We start from the raw sequence: 12,408 nt of genomic DNA on the forward strand, positions 1-12,408 counted from the left end.
TAGAATTCACCAACTCAAGTATTTCATATACATATATATATATATATATATATATATATATATATATATATATATATATATATATATATATATATATATATATATATATATATAAATAAATACTTGACTTTCAGTGAATTCTGGCTATATATATATATATATATATACCAGGGGGCAGTGTAGCGTACCCAGATGTAAAACCTCTTTTGCACAATCAGCCTTTTCATATAAAGCCATAAAGGAATGGAACGACCTCACAACAAACTTGAAAAGTCTAACAGATTACTCTTCATTCACAATTGAAGTTAAAAAGTGGCTTTGGAGCAATCAAAGCTGCTCACACGGTCACTAAGATGGGCATTATGTTTGACACATCAACCTAATGTGTATTATATTTATCCATGAGAGCATTTTTTATTGTAAATTGTGAGGTGTGTCTGTTAAAATCATGGTTGTTTTTACACAGGATGACATATGTGAACAAAAGCATGTATTGTCTTTGTGTGATGATGTAAATGAGAATCAGAATCAGAATCAGAATAGTTTTATTGCCATTGTTTGAGAACGGGTTCACAAACTAGGAATTTTTCAGAGGTGTGGTTGTATTGTATATTGAGTGTGTGTCCATGAAAGGGCATTTTATGACTTTTTTCTTAATACTTGTGTATGATTTTATTGTCATAATTTTATTGCATGATTTTTGTATCCCTTTAATTTAGGTAGCCAGGGACTGCAGATGGAAATTAGCTATTTAGCTATAATCTGGTACAGAACATATCTGTCTTTGAGCTTAATGTTTCTGTACATTGTCCCTTCAAATAAAGACTAAACTAAAACCGGTCAATCCTTGCTTCCTGGGGAAGATCTTCCCTGGCAAGCAATTGGTACTCCAGTACTTGTACCCGGAGGCTGGTCAGGTCCAATCGCAGTTGCGGCAGACTTTTTTTTTGGGGGGGGCGTGGCCTCCAGCTCCGGCTGAATACCGGGAGTTTGTCGGGAGAAAATCTCTGTCGGGAGGTTGTCGGGAGAGGCGCTGAATATCGGGATTCTCCCGCTAAAAACGGGAGGGTTGGCAAGTATGGGCATGACATTGACAGAAAGTTAGCATCATGCCAAAACGCAAGACCTCGTTTAATTCTGAATGGATAAAAGAGCACGAATTTATAACGAAAAGCAGTCGAGACTCATTCCATGGCTTCTGCACACTTTGTCGATGTGATGTCGACGTAAGTAGTCAGGGGAAAGCTGCAATTGAACGGCATGCGGGTACGGATAAACATAAAAGTAATAAACGTGCGGCAGGTACCCTTTCAATGAGGACATTTTTTCGTGAAGTTTCGTGCAAGGGGCTGTTGATCCTGAGCTGCTACAGAAGGTGAATGTGGAGTTTGCTTAAAGACTGGTCTGCTGCACACACACACAGACACTGAAGACAAGTCCCCAAAAGTCTGAAGCACTTTAGAAATGCTATGCTTTTTGAGCAGTTGAATGTTTTCTTGTTTGTTTGTTTGTTACAATCTCCTTTGTTGTTTATATGAAAGGTTATTCAGGCTTTTTTTAAAAAACTTTTTTTTTTAAATTATATATGTTACCTGTTAATTGTTGTTTACATTTAAGTCCACACATGTTATGCTTTGTGGCACTCTGCACTTGAAAAGATTCATCTCAGTGGTCACTTTTTGAACACCACAATGTATTGAATAAATACAAATACTGTTAACAAACTCTTGACTTTAATATTTTTTCCTATTCAGCCACACAAACATCATCTTTAAACCACTCAAAATTGTACTATAAATAAGAGTATACCAGAGTCCTATGTACACCATAGTAATTTATTGATATGCCGCATAATGTCCTCCTTTTTGGTGTCATGGAAATGGTCACCCTATAACTAGCTGATTGCCGCTTGTCAGCCGGGGGACTAAACATACCATATTTTCAGGACCATAGGGCGCACCGACGATGATTCTGTGTTTGCCATCAGCATTGAAAACATTCAGCAGCAATGGCAATCACATACTTTTTCACAAAATCGGTCAATGCTGATCGGTGGCCAATTGATCGGCACATCCCTATTCAAAACTTATAAAACACCAAATTCAGTACTCATCCCTATAGTTACAGCTAAGTAGAGACCTCTATTTTGCCATCATTGGTGCACCAACAACAGAGTTTGTCATCGCATTCAGGCCCGGCCCTAACCAATCTGGCGCCCTAGGCAAGATTTTAGGTGGCGCACCCTCACATCAGCAGTGAAGTGTATATACTCACAAAAAACCGAATAGCTTTGTCTTTGACCTTTTTTTTTTTACTTAAAGAAAGCAAATTAACAATCAGATTAGTTAACAAGATAAAAAAAAATATGAATAAATAAATGAATACAAAAAATGAATATCTAACAATGAAATTGTCATCATTACAGTGAAATGCTGAATAGCAGAATGCAAAGTAACAGTATAATATATTATATGAGAATGTTATGTTATGATTATCTTTAACCGAATCACAGCAGTGCTCAAATTAAAAAACAGCATTCCCTCTCATGTAATATTGCTTAATTAACATTAATGATGTGCACTTTAACAACTAGACTTACAACTATACCTAATATATAAAGGGGTGGAAAAGTGACTATTACCTGCAGGGCAAACATTAGCTAACCAGAAGGCAATAACAATGTAAACAAAAAACACCTGCTTAAAAGATCTAATACAAATGTCTCTGAGGAATGTAAGGTGGGAGTACTGTAATTACCTAACGTTACATTATTATTTTCCATAACAATTTAGCCCCCTCCCCAATATTAACCCGACGTTAAAACAGAACTAGCTATTTATTGATTAGCAATTGCCGAATCATGTAACATTAGCTTAATGCTAAAAAGCCAGGTTACTATCACATTCTGTAACAGACAAATAATTTCATGTAGGCTAACGTTACCTACCTGCTACCTCTGTCTTTTTCTCGTTTCTCCTCCTCTTCTTTTCTATTTTTTCTTCCCTGGGCACCTGACAGTTTTGGCCGTTTTGACATCTTGTGTTGTTTTTTTGATGAGGTGACGTCCAAAAAGAGTCATGATACGGGAAGGGAGGGGGGGGGGGGGCGTAATGTTGTAACAAATAATATTTCTATTAAATAGGCTTTACTTTGCATTTTAATTAACATGAGATTATTTTTTGTATTGATAAATAACAGTTTTTTTTTGTTTTTTTTCTCCAACATTTGTGGCACTGGCATGGCGCCCCCTGATGGACGGCGCCCTTAGCATTTGCCTATACGGCCTATGCCACGGGCCGGCCCTGATCGCATTCCAATGTAACTGCACATACCCAACCAGAGAGGTTTGTGTCTAAGCTGTCAAATCAGCTGGCAACTCAGCAATTTTTGGTGTTTTACCCCAAACGGTACAATGACGCATTCTTATTTTACGTCAGCGTGCTGTAAAGACTGCAACATGGTCACGAGCCGGAAGACAAATGAGCTATGAAAATGTGTCCCTACATTGGTGCCTTTCAAGGTGCATATACCACGTTAACACACACACTACGAGCTTAATGTCGTCCGTTAGGATAGTTAGCAGAGTTAATGTCCGTGCACTATGCCTTTCTCCATGCTCGCCAGGCAGATACAGAGATAGGGGAGGACACACACACACACACCTCACATTGTGGTGGTCGTACAGAGACTGGAATATGAAGTGTAACTGATGGTTGGAGGGTGGCAAGCCTGTCACATCTGATTAGTTTGACAATATTTGTCAGCTGGCCACATTGACGCTCACATTCCCTCCATTTGGCCCCTCCGCCTTCCATCAAACATCATTTGTCTGGAAAAGGACCTCAATCCTGTTCCGGCTGTAATATAACCCACAGCTTGAAGAAGATATTTGGACCTCCATAAATTGTTATTTTAATTGCCTGTTGGGCCCGTGCAATCTTGAGCAAATCTCTTTGTGATGGAATGCTGACCTTGCGGATCAACATATAAATTGGTTGTCGGTTCCAACACGCTCACCATCCTCGGCTCCTCTCGCTTCCTCGCCGTCTGGTGTCGTGTCGCTCCGCTTGACAGGGCAGGAAATCACACTCATTTCTGCTTTAATTCGTTCTGATCAAACATGTCGCTCCCAATCAGCCACGTTTGATTAGGAGACGGCCGTATCGCAGGCCGGCGAGGCAGGTAGCGGATGACAGTTTCATATTTCACCGATATTGCCGTGTTTGTGTGTGGGCTGAGAGTGAAAGAAACAGACACGTTATTTCCCACAGCACGTGTGTAATACATGCATGTCGACGCTTCACAATGTGTTTGTATATTTAGAAGGGCTTCTCGTCTCTGCACAGATATGGGGTGCCGGCTGCCCAAGTTGCGCAAAGGCGAAGAGACGCAAAGCCCAGGCAACATTTACTCCACGCTGCGAAGGCCTCAGGTGGAGACCAAAGTCGGAGTGTCCTACACCTACCACTTCCTGGATTTCCTCCTAGGAAAAGAAGGTATGCATGTTGTTATCTTTTTTTTTTAAATTGGTTGTAGATTTGTTGTGTTTGATAACCCAGCGAGGCATGTGACAACCCTACGCTTCCTTGCATACTTTGAAGGAGTCACGGGTTGTTTTGCTTGTTTAGTTGTCCAGCCCTCATGGCTAAAATCAGCATGGCTGTAGTATTCCGTCACGGGACTTCTTCCCGGAAGTGAAAAGCAGTGGTGGTCGTCCAAGACAGGATGGCTGTTGCACAGCAAGCAGCACGCAAGCTATCTAATTACAAAAGAGGCATAAATCTTCCTGCAAAAAACAGATCAAAAACTATGCAATGGAATAGATCTATATACTTTATCAAAAAAAGATTTGTCGAGTGATACCATGGATTATACGTCGGCCGTGTTCCCAGACATATGGAACTATTGTGCTCCAGACAACATTCTACACGACAAAACAGATGAAACTTTGAAAAGCATGGAGGTCTACAACTTCTAGGACATTGTAGGGTTGTACGATATACCGGTATTAGTACAGTACTGCGATACTAATGAATTGTATACGGTACTATACGCCTCTAAAAAGTACCAGTCCTCCCCACCCCGTCCCTTTTTTTAAAGGGCAAGTCGTCGCGTCTTGGCATTGCTGGTTTTACGAGCAGAGGAGCATGTTCGGCAGCGCACAATCACGGAGTACTTACAAGCAGTCACGGTGTGTAGACAGAAAAGGGAGAATGCTTCAAAACTAAAGATAAAGGTGAAGTTATAACACTGACACGCCCTCAGGAAGAGGTGCTTTAAGACATGGTTAGCTAGCTAGCAGTTAAAGGCCTACTGAAACCCACTACCACCGACCACGCAGTCTGATAGTTTATATATCAATGATGAAATCTTGACATTGCAACACCTGCCAATACGGCCGGGTTAACTTATAAAGTGCAATTTTAAATTTCCCGCGAAACTTCCTGTTGAAAACGTCTATGTATGATGACGTATGCGCGTGACGTCAATCGTTGAAACGGAAGTATTCGGACCCCATTGGATCCAATACAAAAAGCTCTGTTTTCATCGCAAAATTCCACAGTATTCTGGACATCTGTGTTGGTGAATCTTTTGCAATTTGTTTAATGAACAATGAAGACTGCAAAGAAGAAAGCTGTAGGTGGGATCAGTGTATTAGCGGGTGGCTGCAGCAACACAACCAGAAGGACTATGACTTGGATAGCAGACGCGCTATCCGACGCTAGCCGCCGACCGCATCGATGATCGGGTGAAGTCCTTCGTTGCTCCGTCGATCGCTGGAACGCAGGTGAGCACGGGTGGTGATGAGCAGATGAGGGCTGGCGTAGGTGGATAGCTAATGTTTTTATCATAGCTCTGTGAGGTCCCGTAGCTAAGTTAGCTTCAATGGCGTCGTTAGCAACAGCATTGTTAAGCTTCGCCTGGCTGGAAAGCATTAACCGTGTAGTTACAGGTCCATGGTTTAATAGTATTGTTGATTTTCTGTCTATCCTTCCAGTCAGGGGTTTATTTCTTTTGTTTCTATCTGCAGTTAAGCCCGATGCTATCACGTTAGCGCCGTAGCTAAAGTGCTTCGCCGATGTATTGTCGTGGGGATAAAAGTCACTGTGAATGTCCATTTCGCGTTCTCGACTCTCATTTTCAAGAGGATATAGTATCCGAGGTGGTTTAAAATACAAATCCGTGATCCACAATAGAAAAAGGAGAAAGTGTGGAATCCAATGAGCCCTTTTACCTAAGTTACGGTCAGAGCGAAAAAAGATACGTCCTGCACTGCACTCTAGTCCTTCACTCTCACTTTCCTCATCCACAAATCTTTCATCCTCGCTCAAATTAATGGGGTGATCGTCGCTTTCTCGGTCCGAATCGCTCTCGCTGCTGGTGTAAACAATGGGGAAATGTGAGGAGCCTTTCAACCTGCGACGTCACGCTACTTCCGGTACAGGCAAGGCTTTTTTATTAGCGACCAAAAGTTGCAAACTTTATCGTCGATGTTTTCTACTAAATCCTTTCAGCAAAAATATGGCAATATCGCGAAATGATCAAGTATGACACACAGAATGGATCTGCTATCCCCGTTTAAATAAAAAATCTCATTTCAGTAGTCCTTTAACATCCATCCGCAGTCGGCAGTGTTTTAGCTACTTCTAAATCACTGATCACTCCATGGCGACAAATAAGGTAAGTTTCTTGCAAGTAGCATTATCATTGCAGGACGAGGAATAGCTAAACATAACTACACACCGTAGTAGGATGCAACAGCTCACCGGCGTCACACTGTAAACAAACGCCATGGGTGGATCTACACCTGACATCCACTGTAATGATACCATGTAAAGAGCGTATCTAGTCGTTACATCAATAATTTTAGCATCACAAAATCTTTTTTCGTTTTTTATCCTTTATATCATGTTAATAAACTCAGGAAATATGTCCCTGGACACATGAGGACTTGAATTATGACCATTGTATGATCCTGTAACTACTTGGGATCGGATCGATACCCAAATTTGTGGTGTCATCCAAAACAAATGTAAAGTATCAAACAGCAAAATAATAAGTAATTATTACATTTGAACAGAAGTGTAGATAGAACATGTTAAAAGAGAATGTAAGCAGATACTAACAGTAAATGAACAAGTAGAATAATAATTGATTTTCTACCACTTGATACCTTAAAAATGTTGACAAAATAATAGAATGAGAAATGACACAATATGTTACTGCATACATCAGCAGCTAAATTAGGAGTCTTTGTTTGCTTACTTACTAATAGAAGAAAAGTTGCCTCGTATGTTCACTATTTTATTTAAGGACAAAATTGCAATAAGAAACATATGTTTAATGTAGTGTAATTTTTTTTGTTAAAATATAGCCTATAATGCCATTTTTTGTGGTCCCCTTTATTTTGATTGATTGATCGATGATTGATTTAGAAAAGTATCGAAATACATTTTGGTACTGGTACCAAAATATTGGTATCGGGACAACACTAGGACAAGACTCTCCCCGATAAATATGCATCGTTTTTGTTCAGGTAAGATTGTATTTCATGATTTAACTTCACGCCTACTGACATGTTTGTTGTTGTTGTTGTTGTTGCACGCGCCATTTACGTGTAGTGTTTTTATCAAAATATAACTATAGATGTCAACGTTGTGTTTGTGCTGAAAGATTCCTTTATTATTGTTTATCAAAATATAACTATAGATGTCGACATTGTGTATGTGCTGTAAGATTCATTTATGATTGTTTATCAAAATATAACTATAGATGTCAACATTGTGTACGTGCTGAAAGATTCATATATGATTGTATTTACAAAACTAATTGGTAAGTAAATACAAAGTTTGTATATTGAAGCAAATTTATCCGTAAGAAACAATGTAAACAAGAATAATGGGTTTCAGCCTCGACAAAAGTTCTTATTTTGGTAAACATTTGTACACAACATAAAGCGTTATATAGTAATGTATATCAAACAAACGTAACAAGGGGATGACGGTTCAACTTTCTATTTATTAACAAAGCCAAAACAATAACTAGCTGAAATTTCGTCATATGCAGCCGCCCTGCTGACACGTACACACACCATCACTCGCCCTGTTGTGCACTCACAGTTCAAAATCACAAAGATGCTTTTACTTTCAGCTCGATCGCTACGGATTAGGAATAAAAAATGAAATCCACTTTATGTCCTCAGTTTTTGTCATTATCTTGGTGTGCATCAAAAAAGAGGCGTAGGAGGCAGTGTCGACAACGCTGTGGATACTTCCTAACTGTTTGAAACCGCACATTGCCCGTCCATTGCTTTCTCTGGACTCAATTTGAGCGAGCAAAACTACACAAAAAAGCTTAAAACACCTAAAAAGCACACAATGCAGCACTTGGCACAGTAGCTAACGACAGCATTGCTGAAAATGAGCTCCGACAATAAGCAATGCATCTGCTCGTCCAATCACAATTGGTTATTATACAGACAGATTTTAAGTCGATTTTAAAGTACCATTGAGATTTGAGTACTCATTTAAGTTTTCATGGTAAAGTTACATAAGTTGTAGAGTGTAGGAAGTGTTTTAAGAGCATAGGAAGTGTTCATAAGTATGTGAATGCTTTGTGGAGAGCTTATAAAGACTAAATGCATATAATTATAACAATCCTAATTAAATAGTGCCCCTACTTTGCGAACATTCATCGGGGAAAGAAGAGCCTACTAAAGAAAATAATTGGACAGTTACTCACAATAATGACAACTGATTTTTTTACTTGTGACGTGTCCTAAAAATGTTATGAAATCATTATTAAGTATTTTGCGAGGTCTAAATCGTATTTGCATACGTGCATGTGTTGATGTGTCTGAATTAGGGATGTCCCGATCCGATATTTGGATCGGATCGGCCGCCGATATTTGCCAAAAAATGCGTATCGGCAAAGCATGGGAAAATGCCGATCCAGATCCAGTTTTTTTTTAAATTCCGATCCGTCTTTTCCAACGCACCGATTTAAATAATACATTCCACTTTTCTGCTGCTCCCTAATTTCCGTTCTGCATTTTCCAGCACACCTTCAACACATCCACAGGTCTGTGTCCTAACCGTTAAGACGGCCATGTAAATTAAAAGTTACCGGTAAAAATGTCAGCTGTCTCTGTGCGATATAGAAAATGACTTTATCGTGATGTTCGAGTATACGTTCTCACGCAGTTGCTTTTAGCTGCTGGCATTACACGACAGGCTCTTCCCACTCCTTCTTGTGTCTGCTTCTCACAGACAGCAAGCGCACCTTCTTACACACGTCACATACTGTCACGTCATACGTCAAGTACGTATACGCACTCTCCCAGCAGAGCGGTAGCAGCATGGCTAACGTTAGCTGTGATGCTAGCGTAGCCGTGTGAGCGGTAATAATGAAGGAAGAATTAATTAATTCCCAAGAAAAACAGCAGGGGGTCCATCGTCTGGCGGTGGTTTGGCTTCAAGTGGGAATATGTCGAACAGACAACCGTAGTTTGTCAAGTGTGGGGAAAAAGCGTTGCTATAAAAAGTAGCATTACTGCTAATATGTAGCATCATTTGAAAAGTCCCCTGCTAGAGAATGAAGAGTGTTTGAAACTCCGCACGTCAACATCTCCATTAGGTGCCACACGCCCACACCATCAAAATGCCGAGGCAAACATTTCCAGATCAACACCGTATGAAAAAAATTGTGATTTTTTTAATTGTGATTTCCTTCTCTGCATTTAAGTTTAAAAGTAGCATATATCAATGCAGTATGAATAAGAATGTTTTAATGTAGACACATAGAATCATCATACTGCTGTGATTATATTTATCAAGTGTTCATTCAAGGCTAAGGCAAAATATCCAGATATATATCGTGTATCGCGATATGGCCTTAAAATATCGCAATATTGAAAAAAGGCCATATCGCCCAGCCCTAGTTCAATGATGCTATTTCTGTTTGTCATGTATAATTTTGTCTATTTTGTGTTTATCCTTGAATAAACAGGTAAGTTTCTTGTTACCAACCATTGTGTATTATTCAAACTCACCTAATTCAGCTGGCTAGTTGTTATCAAGAGTACTAAGACCCTTTTCAACATGAATCTGACAACTAAGTAGGCTAAATAACTTTAAACTATAATACATGCTCAGATAGGCCAGTATCGGTATCGGATCGGAAGTGCAAAAACAACATCGGTATCGGATCGGAAGTGCAAAAACCTGGATCGGGACATCCCTAGTCTGAATTGAGCTGGTACATTGTGTGAGAGGAAAAAACTCCCTTTTATGGTTTGTTAGGGAACAACAAGAGCCAGAAATGCTGCCCAAAATGGAGTTGTTTGTGACATTGATGGTATAAACATTGTTGAGCTATTCAAATCTTCTGACGAAGAGACAATTAAGGATTAATTCGGATCTGGTCCTCATTTGTCATAGTTCCACATTCATAACGGGGGGGAACCAGTTCTTCAGAACTCCCATCCGGTCCTCTGCTCAAGTCAAGAACATTTTTGTATAATGCCTCTTTTTTTTTTCTCCAAGAACACCAAAGTTTGCTGTTTTTCTGCCATTGTGATCCATGCACTTTGTCTAACTTTAACTAGAAATAAATGTTTAGGTCAGCATCTCGGCTGAACTCTTTCTTCACACCGTGAGTGTCCTGAGGCTGAAAGTGGCTCATAATCTGTGTGTGCACATGCGTGTATGCATGTGTGTGAGTGTCGTGAGATAAATGAGTTGACTGTACTATGCCCTGACTCGCGTTTGCTCACTTTCTCTGGAATCTTTTGTTTGCCTCTGTTAATGAATATTGAGATACAGTCTGCTAATGTGTGGGCGTGTGCTTGCAGCATCTTCAGGAAAGTTTGATGAGAATCCTCCAGAGGCATCTGCTTTCTAAAAATACAGATCCTTCCATTGTGTGCTGTGATAGAAGGCGAGAGGAGAGCGAGGCGAACGTTAAAAGCAGGTATCACAACTATCTGACTGCTGTCTACACCAGCGAGCCCCATGTAGCTAGCACATGTTAGCCACAAGACAAAACGGGTGCGAGACAGCAGACATGATGGTACTGCCAAGTGGAGACTATATAGTAGCTGTTGTTGTGAAGGATCTGCTGGAAGGTCTGTCAACTTGATATTGGTTTAAAGCAGTGGTTCTTAACCTTGTTGGAAGTACCGAACCCCACCAGTTTCCTATGCACATTCACCGAACCCATCTTTAGTGAAAAATAAAATGTTTTTTTTTTCCAATTCAAGACAAAGTTATATGTTTTTTTTACTGGTGCACAAAATGAACCGTGCATGAACATCACCTTGTTCAAAGAACAAAACCAACACAGTGCATAAACTCACAACAAATTACACACCTGCAAATCCGGTGTAAAATTAGAGGGAACAAATTTCTAGGTATAATGATTGATGATAAATTGAACTGGAAATCTCACGTAAAAAATATACAACATAAAGTAGCAAGAAACACGTCAATAATGAATAAAGCAAAACATGTTCTAGACAAAAAATCACTTCATAGTCTATACTGCTCACTAGTGTTACCATATCTGAGCTACTGTGTAGAAATATGGGGAAATAATTACAAAAGTACACTTCATTCATTAGTCAAGTCAAGTCAAGTCAACTTTATTTATATAGCACATTTTCAACAACTTTTTAGATTGCACCAAAGTGCTTTACAGGTTAAAAAAGCATGGAGCAAACAAAAAAAAAAAAAAAAACGGTGTTACAAAAAAGATCAGTTAGAATAATACATAATGTTGGATATAGAGAACATACAAATCCTTTATTTATTGAATCAAAGATACTGAAATTCCACGACATAGTGAATTTACAAACAGCTAAAATTATGCACAAAGCAAACTATAACCTGCTACCCAAGAATATACAACAATTCTTCTCAACAAAAGAGGAGAAATATAATCTTAGAGAAAAATGTAATTTAAAACATTTGTACGCACGTACAACACTTAAGACCTTCAGTATATCAGTATGTGGAATTAAATTATGGAATGGATTAAGCAAAGCAATCAAACAATGTACTAATATGATCCACTTCAAGAAACTCTTCAAACTTAAAGTGTTTACAAAGTACAAAGAAGAAGAACCATGACAAACATTTTCAATTTATTTCATCCATCCATTCATTCATTCTTAAAGTAATCTTACTTATCTCATCATATGAAATATGACTTACTTCACCAATTATTATTATTAAATTCTTACTATTATTTATTTATTTATTTTTATTGTGATTACATATGGAGTTTATTGTGAATAAATTGAGAACAGGAAGTGAATAAAAAAGTTTCAGCAACTGTTATGTAAAGAAAAGGGGTAGGATTAAATAAGCTCTGCTTCTTCCTACTCCTTTTCGAACATGTTGAAAAGAG

The 12,408-nt window shown here is 38.9% G+C and overlaps 1 protein-coding gene across 2 annotated transcripts in view; it reads left to right on the forward strand.

Moving 5' to 3' along the window:
• Positions 1-12,408, forward strand: part of rftn1a (raftlin, lipid raft linker 1a) — a 106,933-nt gene that overhangs the window by 8,610 nt on the left and 85,915 nt on the right. For both annotated transcript variants that reach the window (XM_062029287.1, XM_062029288.1), the window contains exon 2: positions 4,347-4,496. In XM_062029287.1, coding sequence (XP_061885271.1) covers positions 4,349-4,496 — 148 coding nt within the window. In that variant the 5' untranslated portion in view covers positions 4,347-4,348. The remainder of the gene's footprint in view (positions 1-4,346; positions 4,497-12,408) is intronic.

This window comes from Entelurus aequoreus, linkage group LG20 (genome assembly GCF_033978785.1).
Source record: "Entelurus aequoreus isolate RoL-2023_Sb linkage group LG20, RoL_Eaeq_v1.1, whole genome shotgun sequence".
Lineage (NCBI taxonomy): Eukaryota > Metazoa > Chordata > Actinopteri > Syngnathiformes > Syngnathidae > Entelurus > Entelurus aequoreus.